The sequence below is a fragment of the Clarias gariepinus genome, chromosome 10 (genome assembly GCF_024256425.1).
Source record: "Clarias gariepinus isolate MV-2021 ecotype Netherlands chromosome 10, CGAR_prim_01v2, whole genome shotgun sequence".
Lineage (NCBI taxonomy): Eukaryota > Metazoa > Chordata > Actinopteri > Siluriformes > Clariidae > Clarias > Clarias gariepinus.
In genome coordinates, this window is record NC_071109.1 from 18,757,173 (window position 1) to 18,779,583 (window position 22,411).

General features: G+C 39.9%; 1 protein-coding gene across 3 annotated transcripts in view; it reads left to right on the plus strand.

The window, feature by feature from the left end:
- The window catches only part of fgf13a (fibroblast growth factor 13a), a 111,495-nt gene that overhangs the window by 43,457 nt on the left and 45,627 nt on the right, over window positions 1-22,411 (plus strand). Inside the window, exons 1-2 of one of the 3 annotated variants that reach the window (XM_053505774.1) lie at window positions 854-899; window positions 2,207-2,374. The exons of 1 other annotated variant lie outside the window; for it this stretch is intronic. In XM_053505774.1, coding sequence (XP_053361749.1) covers window positions 887-899; window positions 2,207-2,374 — 181 coding nt within the window. In that variant the 5' untranslated portion in view covers window positions 854-886. Of the gene's footprint in view, window positions 1-853; window positions 900-2,206; window positions 2,375-22,411 lie in introns of those variants that run through there. One more of the 3 variants, XM_053505772.1, reaches the window with a different exon arrangement.

Here is a 22,411-nt window from a genome sequence, read left to right on the forward strand (position 1 = left end):
CAGTATGTATCAGGAGGTTGGATCACTACAGCAGATTTGTCTTGACTTATGTCTTGAATATGAGATGGGCCCCATGCCGTTGTACAGTATGATTTAACGTAAACCCAGTTTGTCGAGTTATCTGGGAATTTGCACATCAGCTTCTGCTTCAAACTCAAAAAAAAAAAAAAGCCATAGTCAACTACAGGAGACATGAGGATCAACTCTGGAATCACTTTTAATTCTTGTGTCTGACAGTTTATTAAATTAAAGTGGATTCGAAGTGGTCGATAACCTTAAACACAAAAAAGGTACATCACTATTTCTGATAAATAATAGTTCAATCACTACTTCTAATAAATATTAGTTAAATAAAATGTAAACAAATATAAAACATACAAAATTATTTAACTAAGCTTAACACATACTATTTCATAAATCGTTATCATGTAATACACATCATATTACATTCATTGTGAACACATGAAAACACACAAATAACAATCATAACATAACATAACATACAGTAAGTTACTCTTTCTCTCTTTTATTGAGCAAGTAACTCAGAATCAAGTGATCAGTCCTTCTTATAAGTAAAGAGCGGTATTATCATACCATCAAGATGACCAGCAGCCGACGCGCTGCCCTGTCTCACATGTTACTGACTCTCACACACAGGTGTTTATACACAGACTCTATACTGTTACATCCTAGTTATTTAAAGGTAGACGTCACAGATGGTTTTTGTATGTTGAGTCTGTACCTTTGCTCCATTAGTGACTGTGAGGTGATACATACTGTACTGTGATGTCATACTCTGATCGTGTCACAGTTGTTCCATGTCGAATGACTTCAGCTCCACCATTTCACTTATTCTAGCTTTACACAGTTGGCCTGAAGGGATGAAATGAACAGTAGAGGTCAGTCTTTGTCCTTTTTAGCTTCGATAATGATTCAGTTAGAGGTCCTGTTCATATCACAGTAGATGAGGTGATTACTGTGCTCACTGAGATACTTACTAAACATATCACAATTATCATAAATCACATGACACGTGTAGTTCTCGCTTTTCCACTAATGGCAGCCATTTGATATCAAATTTCAAAGTTGAAAGCTATTAAATCATCTAATACATCTTTACATGTCTTTTAAAGTTTCAAAGTCAATGTCTGTGTTAATTAGCTGTTATCATTCCCAACTGAACCCTATTTTAAATGTCTGTCCTGGTGTATTTAAGGAAGTAATCAGTCCTGTGGCCAACCTGATACTCTTTGATAGATACAGTGTAGGTGCAGCGGTCTTTCAGGTTCTAATTTACTTTAGGCATCTGTCTATAAATATTCACGTACTATACATTAACAATTTTGGGAGAAAAAAAGTTTTTTTCTTTTTTCTTGTAGAACACACCTTAAGTCATTCAGCTCCTCAAGAATTAAATGACTAAGTTAAAAGAGCATTGAATTCTAATTATTTTATAAGATAAAAATAAAATTGGTTAAGTATATAAACCTAAAGAAGCTTAGAAAATGAAAGCCTTGCATGAATCCATTACGGGAATGATAGCTCTTTCTTTGTGCATGAAAAATCTGCATCATGCAAAAACTGAATTGCTCTCTATAAAATGTGCATGTGAGATGCTCCTGAAATATTGTATGCAACTCCCTATTTGATGCATGGCCTGCACTTGCTTTTATTTTCCCTCTCCAAAGTAATGAATGAATGTACAGAATTCCCTGAACAAGTGAAGGTGGGTCTGGGGGGATAGTGTACATCTCTGCACTGCCATGCTCATAGCCATACTCGTGACCCACAGGATGACGCTCAGTAATGTGGGGCTCGATGATGGAAGAAGTCCTTTTTCCTGAGCTCTGCTCAGTTTTCCCCCCTTCCGTCTTTTCCTGCATTGCCTAACTGCGCTCATTTTGGGTTTATTCATTTGTGATTTACTGTGAATTAACATTAATAATCTCTCTCTTTATTTTTTTCTTTCTTTCTCTGTTTCTTGCTCTTTCTTCCTCTCTAAAAAAAAAGCAAGCTTTTGCTGTACTTAATGTTGTTGCTTATGATACTGTGTCTACCTGGTTTGCTTCTTTCTCATCATTTTTTTCAGTTTCTCTTTTTTTTTTGGTTTTCTTTACGTTATTGTGTTGAGATTGGTTTTGTTGCTTTGAGCGCTTTCTCTCCCCTTCTCTAACCCTGCGTTCATTTTGTTGTGGCCCGGCCGCAGTCCAGGATGACGCTGCCCCAGGTACCCAGGAGTACATTATGTTGCGGCAGGATTCCATCCATTCAGCGGATATAAGGAGTAAAGGCTCCCCCTTTCGTGCTAAGTGTCACGAAATCTTCTGCTGCCCCCTGAAGCAAGCTGTCCTCAAAGAGAGCACAGAGCCTGAAGGTTTGTCTGAACCTAATCCATGGTTGTGTGTTTCTTCATTTTATGTTTCTTATATGTTTATCTTTTACCTGGAAAAACATTAAGCTCCTCTGTGTCGCGTACAGTATCTATGCTTTTGTGTAGTAAGGGATTCAAGTCTTCAGTGTCAGATGCCTTGTCTAATGTGTGTATGCGCATACTATACATCACTTGCAGCCAAATTCCCTCTGGCAAATATAGGCCATATTCATTTTTTTTTTTTTTTTAAATGCATGCATCAATTAAAGACAAAATCCTAAGAGAATGATACAGCTTCCCTGCTCTTCCCACTTTTTTGGCCCTGCTGAAGAACAATTTAATTATGAAATAAAACTTTTGTCCATTTGCATGTGATGTCATGACATCTGTCTGCCTTAGTCCCGCCCACTTCAGGAATAGCAAAGGGGACGTTACTTGTCCGATGCCGGTGCCAAAACCTACATAATAAACCAGTCATAGAATCAGTTTTCAGCAAGAAAACATATAAAATAATGTAATTTTAAGCACACTTTGTCCCCTTGCTAATTTTTTCTAAGCTGTTCCAAAATGCCTCTGATCCATCCATGTTGTGTTTCACATCTAACTGCCCTCTAACACAAGGCTCAATCCAAGGTTGCTTTCTAGCCAGTGCTCAAATGCACAACTTGTGTGTGGAACAATTGCTTGTACTGTACACCTTACACAGCTCATCAGTGTTCCATTTTACACTATTGGGATTTAACCCTGAAACAGTTAGTCAGCTATTAATTTGAAAGCTTCAAATGTCAGCGGTAGTTAATTTAACATTCACATTATTCAAGGACGTGTGAAGCACAGCATATTCTGTGTGTATGTCGACCACAACATACTGCATGTAAAAATAATCAGCAGAACAGAAGCTATCGGTTGCTAGGTTACTCTCATCTGTGTGACAAAGCATCCTGTAGTTAATCTGGTAATCATCAGGTAATCCTTCTGTTATTATAATTTTTTTTGGCTCCAAAATACATCTCAAATGTAATTAGGCACTAACATACAGAATAGGCTTATGTCAGTTAACGGCTTCTGCCTTCCACTGTTGTGACTGACGTCATGTAGTCACGTATCTGCAAAAGATCAATAGATTCCTTTCCGGGTGTCTGTACATGCTGTGTCTGTAGGTGCTTAAGTTTTATTTTGATTTGTTTTACAAATTAATGCCCTATTTTTGTATAATGTCTTAAACAGTACAACAGAATTTGTTGTGAAATAATCTAACATCTCTCTCTATATGTATATATAATATAATGTCTTTATGACTTTTTATTCGTAAGTTTTTTATTTATATTATTTAGGTTATTTTGATAGTATTTAGCAAAATACTATCAAATCCTTAAATATATAAACTATGCATATACTTTAAATAACATTATTAACTCGTGCATGGTGGTCTTCAGTGTGTATGTCGACCACAACATACTGCATGTAAAAATAATCAGCAGAACAGAAGCTATCGGTTGCTATGTTACTTTCATCTGTGTGGCCCCTCACACTTCCAGGGTTGAGGTCTTGCCCCCAGTTTGTACAGTATGTGTGAAGTTTGCCCGTTCCTCCCGTGCTTGGTGGGTTTCCCTACAGTTAGTAAGGTATATACAGTAAGTATGTGAGTGAGGAATATGAGTCTGTAGCCACGACTCCCTGGCAGGTTAACGGATATAAAGTAAAACAGTTATACCATTTGATGAGATCTTTGAAAATATCAACTCTTACATACAGAAAGGGTACATGCAGACACCCTGTGCGTAACGCTACCACTGAACAGTTTAATACTGCTACTTTATATCATTATTCACTATCTCCACTATCCCCTGACTGACCCTGATTTTTCCTCCTCTTGCTTATGTCCCTTTTGCAGTTTTCTTGATGCCTGCTACTTCCCTCTGCCATGAAATATCAAATTCCTTTGGGCTAGTCCTCTCAGCATCTCTTATGGGAGACCCAAATAATACAAAGCAGCATACCTACGTATGCTTAATTTCTGACCTTCAGAAAGTAAGGAGGATTTTTGTTCTTCCTCTACTCACAATAAACCCTTTTACTCTCAGGGCTTGCAGATGAATGAGGGTTTGCTTATGTCCTATGATCGTTGTGAAGGCTTAGACCACAGGGTAGGCATGTGGCTGGGGTCTTGCATGTTCCCAGATGGCCAGAGAAGGTGAGCTTTGCTTTATGTGTTACCGTTGAATGTTTTACAGATTTGTAGAGTTTAAGACAAGTTTTAAGAGTTTAAGAGTTTTAAGAAGTGTTTTCCATTTCAGACTCTACCTCCGGGTAAGCCCTCATGGTTTATAAGAAGACACAAACACACAATGTCATTTTATGGACTGGGCTGGAAACATACTGTACAGTACAGTGATAAACCATTTAGCTTTCAAAACAATCCTGTACAGTATAATACATATTGCAATAGTTTTATTTACCGGTATCACTGATGGTGATGATTTCCAGGGAATGGCTGATGTGTGTGTCATTCTGTCAATGGGATGTTTTCTTGAGTGTTTAGTTAAGCTGTTAAAAACAGATGATTTCATGGATAAGGCTGCATGTCAGTGAAAGACTACAAATCTATTATTCAGTTTAACCGTGGCTGTGCTCAGACGTGACTGAATTTCCAACTAAAGGCACATGAGGCTTACGTAATGTTCTGGAGGGTGTCATTAAGATTGTGGAGACCGATTCACATCTGAGCGTGGGGTCTGTGTACAGCTGCTAAACCACCGGCAAGCAAGCAGTAGTCACATCAGCATCATACATTTCATGGCCACATAAAGGCATCACATTGTGCGACCACAAATAGAATATGCCTGTGTTACTTTAATATGTTCCTCTAGTAGCTGGACAGTACACAAATACACACATGCACAAAGCTTATTAATCCAGCTTTATACAGATCCAAAGTTAACATCAGTTTGCTTTAACCACAGATTCCCCCCTTTCTGACTGCTCATCGTATCATCTCCCTTTTTCACATGTCAACTCGCATAAATATAATTACATAAAGTAAGAATTAACATCATTTAACATGAATTCGCCATAGTTGACATCATTTTAATTTGTCTTTTTTAATTTTGACAATCTTAAATGCAATACTTTGTTTCTGTTAGTTATTAAGTACTTTGTTATTATGTACTATGTCTCATAAAAAAAAAAAAAAATCGACTTTAAGTTCATTGGTAATTTTTTCCCACCTGTTATGTTTGTTTCTCATGTAACCAGAATAAGTGTTTCAGTGAGGAATGACAATGACTCTCCAGTATCACTGCCAAAGCAAACACAAATTCTATGAAGCTATGTCTTGAAGAATGTCGTGATACTCCGCACCTTTATCCCTCATGCACGAGACGTCCCGGATGTCTCCTTGATGTCACATGAGTGCTCACTTGGAGGACAACAGTGCTTAGGTGCCATTTGTAACAGGGCCTTCTTCTGCATTGAAACATGTTATCTATTTGAATCGTCCATGTAGAGAGGTGGTTTATGGATGAACACTGCCAATAGAGGTCTTTAATCTGACAGCAAACCATGTGCTTTACTAGTGCAGTGCTATAACCAGTGCAAACCATTCAGATGATGTGGGAATGGCATGGGTCAAGCTGTAGCATAAACCAAACTTTGTGGTTGTACATACATGCTAAACATAGTTACAGTGTGCATTATGACTTTTTTACCTACACACAAACCACAAAATTCAACCTTACTTAACACATACAGTAATAGCTCAATTATCATATCTTTGTATATTTTGAAGTCATGTATGATGACTAAATACAAGAGTGGAAGAAATTTGATTTGGTGGAAGATTGTTCGGTAGCCAATAATAACGGTGTTGTAGTGGTTAGCACTGTCGCCTTACACCTCTAGGGTCCGGGTTTGATTCCCAGCCAGGCTCTATTCCTGTCTCTGTGTGCATGTTCTCCTTGTGCTTGGTTTCCTCCGAGTACTCTGGGTTCCTCCCACAGTCCAATGACCTGCAGATTGGGCTTGTTGGTGTTCCCAAATTGCCAGTAGTGTTTGTGTGCCCTATGATGGATTGGCACCCTGTCCAGGCTGTACCCCACCTCATGCCGTAAGCCTCCTGGGATAGGCTTCAGGCCAACCGTGACCCTGAATACAGGATAAAGCGGTATAGGCGATGACAGTGATGGGTAGCGAATCATTTAATATAATGAACTAATTCATGTGGGCAGTGATGGCTCAGGTGGTTGAGGCTATGGGTTGCTGATTTGAGCCCTGCCGCCACAGGGCTGCCAGGACCGTTAACCCTACGCCCCATACAACGTAGTCACTGCATGCAGTGCCTGTCCCAAAAAAACAGTTTATATGGGCATCTGGTGAAAAACTTGTGCCTGCTCTTGCAGATCAAATGATCCGATGTGGTGGTCATCTTGGATAAAAAGGTATAAAAGCCAAGAAAAAAATTATATAACAATTAGTTATTTAAATTTTTTTTTATAAAAAATATGTGATAATACAATACACTTGTGTTAAGATTTTTTTTACATTAAAGACTCATTGTTATTGCAGGAAGACATCTTTAGAAATATCGTACTTTGTTTTAGCAGCCGAGCCTTGGTTATGAAACCAAACTACATTTTGCTTAGTTCGTTTCCTCTGGGTGCTTTGGTTTCCTCTCAGATTCCAAAGACCTGCAGATTAGACTAATTGGCGTTCCCAAATTCCCAAAACGGAAATGAGCGTGTGTGTTTGTTGTGTATGTGTGTGTGTGTGTGTGTGTGTGTGTGTGCCTTGTGATGGATGGGCATCACATCAAGGGTGTACCCCAACTCATGCCCTAAGTCTCCTGGGATTGGCTCCAGGCCGCCCGCGACTATGAATAAAAGTGGTAAAGTGGTATAGACGATGAGTGAGTGAGTGAATGGAAATTTTCATATTCTGCAGTTGTAGCTTTTGTGGCCATTCTATTTTTACAAACACAAAGGGAAAAATATATTTATAAGTCCCTAAAAACAAAATACCTAGACTATTTCACACATACATACATAGAGTTAGAATATTACCTATCAAGCAAGATTCAATTATCCATTTAGCCTCTTTAACAATTTTTTTTTTTTTTTTTTTTTTTTTTTATCCGGCCTGTCAGTATCACAGATAACACATAGAGTGTATGTGTAGCTGTTCTATCATCATTCACAGCCATTTCTTTTTTTTTTTTTTTTTTTTTTTTTTGTTTTTTTTTTGTTTCCCATATTATAACAGACAAGACCGGGGGACCAAAAAAAGAGAAGAGAGTAAAAAAAAAAAAAAAAAAAAAAAAAAAGGGAATAAAAATAAATAAACAAACAAAAAATTGAGGGGAAAAAAAAAAAAAAAAGGGAAAAGAGAAGAAAAAAAAAAAAAAAAGGGAGGGGGGGGTGGGAGGGGGGAGAGAATACAATCAAAATTTGCTTCCGCACCTGCCGAAGAAAAAGAGAAAAAAAACAACAGAAGACACAACAGCAGAGAAACCGCAGCCACAACCAACACCTGCACGACTCGCGGCAAACCACAAATCCCAAAACCTGTTGATTAATAAAATATTTTGAAATAAACATTTTGTTTTGAAGCAACAGCAAAGACAGTGTGTGTGTGAGCACCTGTTTGTACACCAGTGTGAACGTTTGTGTGCACACCTGTGTGTGTGAGCGCGCTTGTGTTCATAGGGCTCCTCCATGTAAATGTTTAATAGTGTGTGTGGGGGACCACAGTCCCGTCTCGCGAGGCATGGAGCAGATACGGCGGAGACACGGGTCCCAGACATCCAGAGGCCCCCCAGAGCACAGGAGTCTCAGGAGAACCACCGCAGGGACAGCCCCCCCCACCCCGAAAGGGGCAGCGGAGAGCCCAGAGGGGGGTCATCTAGCAGCCCCAGTGTAGACGCCCCAGGGGGCCGTGGTGACAGGACCGCAGGCTCCGCCGGTGGTCGTCCACTCCGAGGCAGTCCGGTCCCTGGGTCCAGAGATCCCAGGGCCCCCCCCCTCCACCAGCCGGTGCCCAGCCAAGCCAGGAGAGCCAGATTCCGCCCAGCGACCGCCGCGAGTGAGCCAGCGCTCACCCGAGCGCCCCGCCCCGGAGCCAGAAACCAACAACCCACCAGCGGCTGGGAGCACCCCACAGCCGTGTGTGGTGGCAAAGCAGGGGGGGCCTGGGATGTTGAGAGAGGTGGAGTCTAGGACCTGACCTGACACCTAAACGTAGACAGCCAGGCACACACATACACGAACATACATTCCCACCCTCATACACACAAACAAATATTCACACACTCACACATGTAGACACACAAAAATAGACAGTATACACACTCACACTCCCCATATACCCACTTCCCTCCGTCGTGGGGACAGAAAGACCCCCCCTGGTCCCCGCAGCAGCGGAAAGGACCACCAGCCCAGACCCCGACCGAACGGCCAGCTCCTCCTCTCAGCCCCCGGCCCTGGACCGCGGATAGAGAACGGGGGTGTGAAAAAAGGAAGACCCCCGCTTCGCTCCTCCCGCTCTAATGTAGTGTTGGTGTGTGTTGTTCTAAAGTGCTTTAAAACAAGGGAGGGGCAAAACACTAACCACCCTCAGGCAGCTCGTGTCAGCTCTGCCCCTCCCAATAACCCTAAATGTCTACATGCCACTTAAAATTGGGAAGTGGGCACTGGCACCAGAGGTAAGGCTGATTAAACAGCCCGCCCTCTGAACGCCATTCAGTGTGCCCACCCCCAAGGCCCTAGATGTATGTGTAACATGACAGTAAGTAATTAGAGTGTCTAAGATGTGATATAAAATTGAGATGCAGGTGGTCACAAGGAGACAGGGAAGGAAAACCTCCCCTGCATCCCAGCAACACCCCCGCACCCTAAAGCCCTACCTGTATGGTGTTGTGATGGAGCGGGGAGAGGGAAGCATCGGGGATGGGGAGAAAATAATCAGAGGGGGCAAGTACCCCCCCCTTGGGACCAGCTCCCCTACTGACCCCCATAGGCACCCCCGGTGCCCAAAAAAAAAAAAAAAAAAAAAAAAAACGCCCAGGGCCGGGGGCCCAGGCCCATCCAAACCAGGGCCCATGGCAGCGGCCCCACCGGCCACCGCAGAGCCCGGGGCAGCCCACCAGGCCCCACAACAGAGGGGAAGAAGAAGGAAAAAAAATTAATAAATAAATAAAAATACTCCCACCCCCACATTCAGTCGACTCCCAGACTACATAGAACAATAGACACCCAAGTTAGGCCCGTCCTCCTCCTGTAATGGACCCCCCCCCCCTGCAAAGAGATGGTAGAAACACACTCACCAGCTGAAGAGGCCCCCCAGCTCCACCGATGCGTCGAAGGTCCCCGCCCAGGGCCGGGCACCAGGGCAAGCACCAAGCCACATCCCGGCAGCACACCAGCCAGGACCCAGGCCCCCCAGACCCAGCCGGAACCCCAGCCCAGAGGTAGAGCGCCCCCAGGACCCCAAACCCCCCCCGGACCTAACTTGGAGCGGTGCGGCCGCCAGGCCGGCAACCTACGTCCGCCGACACGGGCCTCCCCAGCAGCGCCGCGTTGCGGACGGTAGGGTGGGGAAAACCACCGCCCAGGAGCCACCCACGCGCCCTCCAGGCCAGGACCGCAGCCCCAGCGCCGGACCCCCCAAGAAACCCACCCCCCGAGAACGCCCAGACGCCCCAGGCCAGCATGCCCCCCCGCCGCATCAGCAACCAGGACCAAAACCGGACAGAACTGCGGCCCCCAGCCACACTAGGTAATGGAGCCGATCAAAGGAGCCCAGAGAGATTGATCTAATGTGGCAGCAGACGCCGTGTCAAGACTAATATAGTCTAACAAACGATCTCTATATTGGTTGATATTAAGATTATTTCTATTTTTCCAGTTCATGAGGACAGTTTTCTTAGCGATGCATAAGGCGGTGAAAGCCATGTGGATTGTGTTGACCTCTGTAGTGACACCCTCTAGGTCACCTAACAAGCAAACTGAAGGAGAGGCTAGAATGGAACATTTAAGACACTTTGATAAGTCTTCACAAATCTCATACCAGAATTTCTGAACAGGTGGACAGAACCATAGAGCATGTATGTAATTGTCAGGTATGTTGTTTTGGCAGTGTGAGCAGTTGTTAGAAGCTGTAAGACCCATCCGGAACATCCGATGACCTGTGTAGTGCACTCTATGCAGAATTTTGTATTGTATTAATTGTAAACTGGGATTTCTAATCAGTTCAAAAGGTTTTAAACATATCTGAGACCAGAAATTGTGGTCCCAGCTGACTGATAAATCTGCCTCCCATTTTGCAATAGGAATCGATACTGATTCATCTATTTTGGATAGTGTCCTGTATATTTTAGATAATAATTTGGGGGTCCTGAGGTTAAGGAATTCTGCCACTCTTGGTGGTATTTGTAATTTGATACGATCGGAATTAAATTTCTTTTTTATTATAGATTTAACTTGTTGATATTCTAAAAATCTGTTCTTGTTCATCCCATATTGATTGACCAATATATCAAAAGGAATAAAATCTGTCCCTTCGAATATATGTTCCAAGTATTTAATACCTTTACCACCCCAGTCCCTGAAGTTTATCATATTATTGTTTTGTACTATGTCAGGGTTGTTCCATATGGGAGTGCGTTTGCATGGGATTAGTGAAGACTCAGTCATTTTAAGAAACTCCCACCATGCTGTCAGAGAGGAGCTGATACTGATACTTTTGAAGCAAACATGTCGTTTGATGTTTGAGCTAATGAATGGTAGATCTGAAATCTCTATATTATTGCATAGTGCCTGTTCTACATCTAGCCAAGGCTCATCTAAGAGGCTCAATCTCTTTAACAATTTTTTAGCCTTTTGTGTTAACAACATTATTTGGATCAGGATGTCCATAATTAACTTACAGTTACTTTTGCATCTTTTTTGTTTTTGTTAACGCCTACAGTAATAACTGCACTGATCTCAGCAGCTTTGCCTTTAATCCAGTTACCCAGCCTCTCCCTGGTAACCATTTCTCATTAAAAACTGCTAGACAAAACATACTGCGCTGTTTTTATTATAGGTGGTTAAAGTCAACTTTACAACTTAAATGTGAGCTTAATGGTTACACAATCACAGACATACACAATGTGGAAACAAGCACATTACTACTGTAGTCTCAGAAAAGGGGAAAAAAAATCTATCATCCAATCTGACCATTATATGTTAAAACTCTGTAATCTGTGTTATTGCTGTTAAAAGTTAAGATGAAAATGTGCCCTGGTGGTTTATTCTTATCAGTCACCACTCTTTGTTCTGATGATCATATCAGAGCTCCCGAATCAGTTTTTTAATGTATTATTATTATTATTTTTTATTTATTTATTTTTTTTATGTAAACATGAGTAGAGAAATCTTCTGGCTGTGGTAATGCGGGTAAGCCACATGAGCTCAGTGGAAGGACAGATGGTAATGCAATAAAGACAGAGGCTCTTTCTCATGTCAGCATATTTGGTGTAAGCAGGGAGCTGAGATACAAGTATATCCCCTGTAGTGTGTGACAGAAAGACTGCAGCTTATATACTACTGTTGCAATTCATGCCTGTATCTACTATAGCCATCATATTCTGCCCAATGTAGTTCATAACATCTCATTATTTAGGAGTAACAGGCAGGAAGCATTGCCTCATTACCTTTCATTGCAAATTACTTAACCCTTCATGTTCATCCTTAGTCAAACACACCCGACAAACACATCAAACCAATCAAGACGTGGGTGCTTTGTTTCAACTAGTGGCTTTTCTGTTATTCCTTTTTCGCTTTTGATATAATGGGAAGACCAGAACGCCACATAGGAGATATACAGAAAGCGGCAAAGAGCATCTTTTTAAGATTTGCATCTATGAAGTTTTTGAAGGACAGTGCAAAGTATGCTCTGTATCTGAATATCTCAAAATAGTAGGGCAGATATACAGCAGACATCACTAAAACAATACAAAACTTCGGCAGAAATAGCACCAGGCTGTTATTAAGTCCTGTTATAAGTCCTGTTATTTCCCCAGGGAAGTTATAAACCCTCTCTGGCACTACAGAATTTGCCCAGCACTTTCTGGATTGACCCAATTTCTACCGCACAGCCACTTAGGTATACTGAGGTATGTACAGTACACACCCTTTCTAGTGTACTTCCTGCCCATATATCTTATATAACTCATACAGTGGTGTGAAAAACTATTTGCCCCTTTCCTGATTTCTTATTCTCTTGAATTTTTGTCACACAAAATGTTCTGATCATGAAACACATTTAACTATTAGTCAAAGATAACACAAGTAAACACAAAATGCAGTTTTTAAATGATGGTTTTTATTATTTAGGGAGAAAAAAATTCCAAACCTACATGGCCCTGTGTGAAAAAGTAATTGCCCCCTGAACCTAATAACTGGTTGGGCCACCCTTAGCAGCAATAACTGCAATCAAGCGTTTGCGATAACTTGCAACGAGTCTTTTACAGCGCTCTGGAGAAATTTTGGCCCACTCATCTTTGCAGAATTGTTGTAATTCAGCTTTATTTGAGGGTTTTCTAGCATGAACCGCCTTTTTAAGGTCGTGCCACAACATCTCAATAGGATTCAGGTCAGGACTTTGACTAGGCCACTCCAAAGTCTTCATTTAGTTTTTCTTCAGCCATTCAGAGGTGGATTTGCTGGTGTGTTTTGGGTCATTGTCCTGCTGCAGCACCCAAGATCGCTTCAGCTTGAGTTGACGAACAGATGGCCAGACATTCTCCTTCAGGATTTTTTGGTAGACAGTAGAATTCATGGTTCCATTTATCACAGCAAGCCTTCCAGGTCTTGAAGCAGCAAAACAACCCCAGACCATCACACTACCACCACCATGTTTTACTGTTGGTATGATGTTTTTTTTCTGAAATGCTGTGTTACTTTTACGCCAGATGTAACGGGACACGCACCTTCCAAAAAGTTCAACTTTTGTCTCGTCGGTCCACAAGGTATTTTCCCAAAAGTCTTGGCAAACATTGAGATGTTTTTTAGCAAAATTGAGACGAGCCTTAATGTTCTTTTTGCTCAAAAGTGGTTTGCGCCTTGGAAATCTGCCATGCAGGCTGTTTTTGCCCAGTCTCTTTCTTATGGTGGAGTCGTGAACACTGACCTTAATTGAGGCAAGTGAGGCCTGCAGTTCTTTAGATGTTGTCCTGGGGTCTTTTGTGGCCTCTCGGATGAGTTGTCTCTGCGCTCTTGGGGTAATTTTGGTCGGCCGGCCACTCCTGGGAAGGTTCACCACTGTTCCATGTTTTTGCCATTTGTGGATAATGGCTCTCACTGTGGTTCGCTGAAGTCCCAAAGCTTTAGAAATGGCTTTATAACCTTTACCAGACTGATAGATCTCAATTACTTTTGTTCTCATTTGTTCCTGAATTTCTTTGGATCTTGGCATGATGTCCAGCTTTTGAGGTGCTTTTGGTCTACTTCTCTGTGTCCGGTAGCTCCTATTTAAGTGATTTCTTGATTGAAACAGGTGTGGCAGTAATCAGGCCTGGGGGTGACTACAGAAATTGAACTCAGGTGTGATAAACCACAGTTAAGTTATTTTTTAACAAAGGGGGCAATCACTTTTTCACACAGGGACATGTAGATTTGGAGGTTTTTTTTCCTCCCCTAATAACGTAAACCTTCATTTAAAAACTGCATTTTGTGTTCAATTATGTTATCTTTGACTAATAGTTAACGGTTTTTGATGAGCAGAAACATTTAAGTGTGACAAACCTGCAAAAGAATAAGAAATCAGGAAGGGGGCAAATAGTTTTTCACACCACTGTATAACATCAGATTTTCCCATGTTTTTTTTAACAGTTTAATTTTCAACACTTAGGTTTTTTATTTATTTATTAGCATGAATTAAAATAATGAGCAGAGTTGCCCCGTTAGTCTCCCACAGGCCCAGCACTAGGCGGTGCTGCGTATTATTTATATTTTGCCAGTTTCCAGTTATAGATATTCACTTACAGTGATTTCTGCAGACTGATGTACATTAGCTGGGATTGGCAATGTTATTTGCAACGGGCTCAATTACGTCTGGGTTTTGACCTCACTAGGGAGCTAAGACACACAAACACACATAATGTAATATGTACAGATATGCTACAGTGTGACTTTAGCCATCACAAACTAACAGTTAATACTCCTAAGCTACCTGATCAACAACTGTTGAATTACCATATACAAATGTATGTCTGAAAGGTATGTCAAGCTTAAGCAAAGGGTAAAATTGATGCAGTTACCCACCAGGCCTTATAATAATAATAATAAAAAAAGAATCCTGATATGTAAAAATATAAAATATGGTAAAATATAAAAATAACAAAAAATATGTTAGCTTCTGATATATAATGGAATGTATGACAGTATTTAATGCAGATGGTTTAAAGCAATAGCACTGCAAAGTAACAGCAAATAAAGAGCCTATAGAATAACAGTTTTTTTTTGTGGAAGAAGAGCTGACAATTTACATGCGGATCCAGAGAACAGTTGATATAATGCAGGAATAGGCCTTGGATGAAACAACTGAAATGTTTGAATTGTAAATTTCCCCAGATAATTAATGTCAATGAGGGATGGATGGTGCACTCACCTTACAAGCAAATGTGAAGCATGCTTCTTAGGAAAATACCCTTTAAAGACTGCGGGTTTAAATGAGCAAAAACCTGAATATAATCTGCAGAGCTATGCTTAATAAATCACCAGTTTGGGGTTTAAAAAATAGAATAGAATAGTTCTCAGGTTTCCTTAATATAGGCCGGAATGCTAGTGATAGCAGTTTGCACTCAATTGCTTTTACCAATTCATAGATTTTCACATAGTCAAAAAAAATCTAACAAAAATATTATTCAACGTGATTACGGAAAAACAAAGCTGGACATTTTGTGTATTTTCTCTTTTTTCTTTTTTCCTTCGTTCTCTTTTCTCACTTAGTATGTCTCTTCCTCCCACATGCACCATTGCGTTCCAGATATCCATTTAGACTGTTACCCTGAGTCATCTCCCCACATGTTCTCAGCTGGTCCCCTTATTCATCAATCTGTTTCACACTCCCTGTCCCTAGTGGAAGAGAGAGAGAGAGAGAGAGAGAGAGAGAGAAACACCCTGGCTGCACTTGATCTTACATTCACACAGTCTCTTGGTAAAGTAAGGGAGAGAGATAGAGAGTCTTGGAAGTGCTGCTTAATTCCTTCCAAACTTGAGTGTGAGTAGATCCAAAAAAGGCTAGAAGCTTTTATCTGACAGTCTGTGAAGTCAAAGAAAGAGGAAGCGACACTTCATTGAGTGAAGATCAATACTTAAGAGCTCGGCAGATCCAGTTTAGATCCTGTGTAAGCAGCACCACTTCCTCTGCAGCTGTCTCTTAATCTTAAGTGTTCATGTGGAAAGTCAAAAGTCTTTTTGGCCCTTTGACCTGTTGATCCATGTCTATTGTGCATTTTTTGTGGTTTTAGCTGTTCTCATACAGTAAAAATCATAGAATTGTGTGTGTATTCAAGGGCATGGACTTCATACACTTGAGAGGAGAATAGAGCTTATATAATGTCAGCCCTTACTTAAAGTCTGTTCATGCAACATTCAACAACACATACATGCACATCTTTGGTCTCATAAGGTCATAATTTAGAAATCCTGATCAAATGTATAGCATATATATGTTTGATGATAATAATAAAAGACTATCTTAGCGTTTTATGTATATACTGTACTATACTTTTAGTCATTATTTTGATGTGAGCTTTCCCTGCTTACAATGACAAGTTTACAATATGTTGTTTGCGCATCGTCCAAATGACATGACATTCGGTTTAACAGAACTTATCAAGGACATTAAGCGATCCTTGATTGTACAAAGGGAAGAGAATTAATAAACACACACACACACACAAAGATGCATACTTGCACAGCAAGCATACTGTGGCAAGGCTGAAAATTACATAGACATATGGGCTCAGGGTTAAGGAGCTCATGTAAGGCTGTGTCTGATGCTACAGCAGTCAGAGCACACAGTGCCCTTGTCATCACTCATTTGCACCATTTTGAGCATCACCTCAGCTGCCAGCCTGTGGGGAGGAATGTGTGAGGAATGTCAGGAGGCAAAAAAAGACATAAACATCTTTCTGCCAGTTTCCCATCTACACATGGCTATTATACTGCTGTCATAGTGACTAATTAATTAAGTAATCAAAGTATTTAAAGTGCTCACTAAAATAGAAAAAAGTTTCTGTGACTGACTCTGTAATTGGCAATTAGACATTTAATCAGATGCTTATTGTTGTATTAAACAATAAGATCTTTTTTTTTTCTTTAAGAAAGTAGTCTCTTATTTAATCACAAGTGTAAATCCAGATGGTGCCTGATGGTTAAATTATTTCAGAAAACAAAGAAGCACAGCTCAAGTGCCTTGATTCAAAATAAAAAGGCATCTTAACAAATGGATAATATTTTAAAGAATAGATTTATCTAAGAATATAACATTAATATAACAAGAATATAACATTAATCTATACAAATAAAAAAAAAAAGATTTTGTCTCGACGTTGGTCAGATTAGCTATTACAGTGTTTCATACACTGAAGGGCCCAAATCCAGTCTCAGAAAATGTTTTGTCTGTCTAGACAGATTTTGTCACAGCATCTAACAATAATGTCTAGACAGAATTTCATTTAAACTTTTGCAGTACTGTACTTAGATACTGCACCATAAATAAATCAAAATGGTGAAATCGAAAAAGTGAAGTTATGAGCAGTTACGTGCCAGATTTTATCAAAGCATAACGCAAAACTGTCTGGATAGAATTTCATTTACTGGTTTCAGTAAGGGATTTTGAAGTACTTTGACATCTGCCTAAAGTTTAACCTGCACCATAAGTGAAATTAAATTGTTAAGTAAAAGCAGTGTTATAAACAGTTATGTGCATGATTCATAAATCTACCTTAAAATAAACTATTAAAAAGTTACTTTCTCAATGTAAACAAATGTATAAAACGTGGATAAATAGATTTTTATTTATTTATTTTTTGATTACTGAGATTGCTTCACAGCTGAAATAACAGCGCTGACGTAGTATAAGTAACCTACTGTAGTTAACAGTGTAAGTATGTATCCAATGATGTAAACTTTAAAGCACTTTTTGTAAGTTGCTCTGGATAAGAGCGTCTGCCAAATGCCTAAATGTAAATGTAAATGTAAATAAATACATTTTAACACACTGGAGTTGTTTTAAAGCATAAATTTATCCAATCTACTTTTTTGATTTCTCATCTGTGATTCACAGCAAGGCTTAAGATCGCCAACAAGGTGTAAGATATCCAACCTTACATAATGTTTTTTTTTATCGTATTAATAAGTTACGCAGAGAGTTCTGAAAGACAGGCAGACATACAGTTCTGTACATGGGGTTCAACCTGAAGTAATAATATCGCTGATTACATTAAAAGTAATCAGCTTATTTTTAGCTTTTAATTCTTTCTACTAACTCTTTACTCTTGTACTAACACTAGTTTAACTATATAATTAAGAAATCTATAGACAACAGTGTGTTACACTAACTTCCCGACCTTGACGATCATAATAATCATAAATTGCAATGGCAGTTTAAATTTATTATTGTCAGCACTGATTTTTTTTTATTTATTTTTTTTAACAAGTTAAGATTGCAGAGGATATAAAAAGATATTTCTGTTACAGTATATCTAAGCTGCAAGTACTGTATAAATATCACTGGTTTAAAAAAAGCAGTTGTGTCAATGTAAGATGTTGATCTGGAGGCAAGTGGGCGCAAAAGCCTGTACCCACACCATCATGATGTTATACGTACATGATTCATGTCTTTTTAGGGAGGGATTTTGGAGTGATTTTAAATGGAGTGAGTGCAATTAAAGGGTGGAAATGTGAAGTCTCCATTTGGGAAAATTAAGCAAGATTGTCAAACATTACAGTGGCTTTAAAGTCAGACATTGGGAAAGGGTTTCAGCTTATTTGTTTGATGTTTACAACTAATATAAACTAGTGAATTTTAAAGAACTTTTAATTTCTTGAATTAATTTGCATTGTTGGCTCCCTAACGACTGCTTTCACAAGCTGCTGTGGTCTAATATGTTATTGTCTGCTTTTAGTTAGAAGCCATAATTGCAAATGTATTTAATTAAAGGAGATCATTGCAGAATCTTTCATTGTACAATTCACGTAGCACCATCTTTATGCATATTAATATTAGTGCCATTTGTTTTTGTTGTCGTTGTTGTTGATGATGATGATAATGAGAATTATGATTATGATGGTATATTTCATCCCTTTTTGTCCCAATGTTGAGGATGTGTTCAGCACTGAGCATCACTTTCTGTCAGCCTTTACTTAAAACAGACAATCTTTCCCTCTTTTAGGAAAAGAGTGAACGTACCAATCTACTAAGTTAAGACAATGAAGGCCAATTATGCTAGACAGAGAGTAGTAGCTTGAGTGTAATATACTTCTCAGGGAGTTATATATACTGTAGATAATCCTCTGCATATAGTAACTTTTGTAACTCTAAGAGATACAGGGGTTATTAGGAGCAGGAAGAATATAAGTAAAATAAAAACACATTCTTGTTATTATACTTAACAACAAGTTGCTTAATTAATCTATTTTGTCAGTCTTTACAATCTGTGCCCACCCTAGTACATTTTAATGTTACTTAGGTCATCAGTAATATGATGTGTTCTGCAAGTGCACAACATCATTAAAAGAACATTTATCAAACATTGGACAGCGAAGTGGAACATGCATGCATTGGCCTGAATATGTGCAACCAAATGAGTGACAGAGAGAGAGAGAAAGAAACATGCAGACAGACAAATGAAAGAGGACGTAAGCACTAGCCGCTGCATGGCTGACTGGTTTCAGTAAGTGTTTACAGCAAGCGTACATGCATGTTATAAATATTCAGGGAGGAAATTGGCCAAAGGAGCCCAGACTTTCTTGTGACAGGATCAATACAGGTTGATATTGCTCCTAGAAGAAAAAAGATTTTTTTCATCTCTGTAACATTGTTTGATAAGGTCCCCCAAGGGCCCTTAGAACCACAGTAGGGTATGTGAACTCATGGAGAATACAATTGTGGACATTTTGAACCGGAGAATTAAAAAACATCAACAGTTTAAATAATCTAAAATGACAACATAATCAAGCTTTTGTCATGGCCATCTCCGTCACCAGATCCAAACCTCACCAAAAACCTGTGTGGTGACCTGAAGAGGATATAAGAAATCACAGACAGACGGACAAATAGATAAATGGATAAATAGGTAGGGATTGCCTGGTCAAAAAAAGTCATTGTTTCACAAACGTACATGGCTTACTTCAGTCAAAAAAATTATTCCAACTCATTTCTAACACATTATTAAAACCAATAAGTATAGTGCTGAATCATTACGTTTGTGGAAGAAGTGTGGTCAGAAAATAGACATGAATGACACTTCAACACTTGAAGTTGCATCATAAAAAATCAACGGTAAAAATTCAGTTGGTCAGGTCTAAGCTAGGTAACATCTCCGTGATGATGAATGACTAGATTATCACTCACTTATTATCTATACCGCTTTATCCTGTATACAGGGTCACGGAGGCCCGGTGCCTATCCCTGGAGACTTAGGGCATAAGAGAGGGGACACTCTGGATAGGGTGCCAATCCATCACATACACACACTCATACGCTCATTCACACACTACGGGCAATTTAGAAAAAAAACAATTAGACTAATCTGCAAACCTTTGGACTATGGGAGAAAACCCACCAAGCACGAGGAGAACAGGCAAACTCCATGCACACAGAGACGGGAATGGAACCCAGACCCTGGAGGTGCAAGGCGACAGTGCTAACCACTACACAACATCGTAGATCTTATGATGGTGTCACATATATGATTTTTTTTCTTCACTAATGGTACAGGCTTATTTAATGACAACAAGACCAAGATTCATGGGGCACAATTTATAAAGTTTGGTTCTGAGAGAATCATGAATAGGCCACTGTAGAAAGTCTTTGGGATGTTCTGAAGAAAACTTTGTCAAGTGGTCCCAGTATGTGATTCTTTTCCAAATAGACAGATTTGATTCTGAATCTGCTTGCTCAGAGTGAGTTATTATAAGAAAGCTGCATTGATTCTAAAAGCACAGATAAATATAGTGGCAGCAATTTTTCAAACTTAGATTTTTCACATATTGGTGCAGTGAGAAGGAAAGGACATGACATGCTTAGACAGATTCTATACTGGAGCTATTTATTATCAAAGTCTGCCCAATGTTACAGAAGAGTTAAGGTGATGTGTGTTTGTTTTGTGTGTGTGTGTGTGCGTGCGTGCGTGTGTGTGTGTGTGTGTCTGTGTATATGTGTATGTGTGTGGCATAGTGGTTAGCACTGTGGTCTTGCACCTCCAGGGTTGATTGAGGGTTTGATTCCAGCTTAAAGTCTGTGTGCATATGCTGAGACTGCTTCGGGTCTGTGCATGTATGCTGTGTGACCAGGCCTCCCATTTCCTCAGATCCCAGTCCTATTAAGCACACATAGGATGCACCAGTCAATCAAGTCCAGTCCAAGGAAGGCCCAACCCCACCCCAACGTCCTGGTGCCAGACACAACAGGACATCCCCAAAGGCTCAGTGAAGCCATGGCTGGTGGGGCCAGAGCTACCCATGTGGCACAAGGAGAAGCTACACAATACTGGGCATAATGCTTTGCATTATTAGAATTCTGTGGCCATCAGACGTCTCAACAAGCAGTAGCCAATAACTGTAGCCACTACCACTGTCTCACTTCCTCAGCTAGATATGTTTACATTGTTGTGATATGTATTTGATTTGTGCTTAATCCATTCTGCTTCAACAAATAAACCATTGATATGATGCTTTTGGACAAGCAATAATCTTACAATCTTTTTGCACAAGCATGGATAAAGTATACTAAACCTTATATTGACTCCAGCAGTCTTACTGGAGTCCAGCTCATAATGCAGCATCCTTTAAAAAAGACCTAAACAGGCATGCAGGTTTTCAGATAAGGTTGAGGAAATCAAAGGCTTTCACCTTACTTAAAAGGCCACATGGATTTATTTGCTAATGGAGTGACATTCTTGCTTGTTTTCATTTCTTACTGCATGGATTTTTTTTTCTTTCAGCTTGATCAGCGTGCAAAGACCATTATTACTATATGGGTTTCAAAAGTCATACCATCTGCGGCAAAAAAGATTGCTTTGTTTGGATGAAATGTCAAATGACAGAGTAAATAGAATTCAAATAATGCTTTACCTTTGATGTAGCAAGCTTTGTGTGGCTCTGTGCAACCAATTCCTCTCTTCACATACAGAGAAGATTTAAAATAGAGAAGGGAGGAACTAAGAAGATAAAAGCAGGTAAAGGTGGATTAATATAAACCCCAAATTTTACGGAATGACTTCACTAAATGCAAGAGATTCTGTAGGCACTGTAGAGACCAGTAGGAAATCAGCAAATCCCAGGAAGAATTCTAATCATTTTCTATATTTTTAATAGAGGCAAGGAAGAACAAAGGAGTGAATCTGAATGTATTCTGGCACAGTGTTGCACCCTGGTGACTCCTTGGCCCTTTACAGCCCCAGCTCCTTTAATACACTTGGGAAGCAGGTAGCCTTTTCTGTTCAAGATCACTGTTGGTGAAGGAAAAAATAAGGTCTTTTGACCACAGAAACTCAGTTCAGGCACATCAGCGTAAAGATGTGAGTGCTTTGGATAACTCTTGAATACTGTTCTCAGTTGGAGGAAAAAACATCAATAATTCAGGCCTTTGAGACTATGCTGTTTGCTCTGTGTTCTGTGAAAATCAAAGCAGCTCAAAGCTCCTGTCTCCCCAGTCGATTTATTGCATTCAGTGTTGGTACGTCATTTGGCAGTTTCATGTTTGCACAAAAAACGTTTTCAGCATAAACAGACTGTCTATATAGCTTACATTGACTACATCAGAATGTCTGTCTGC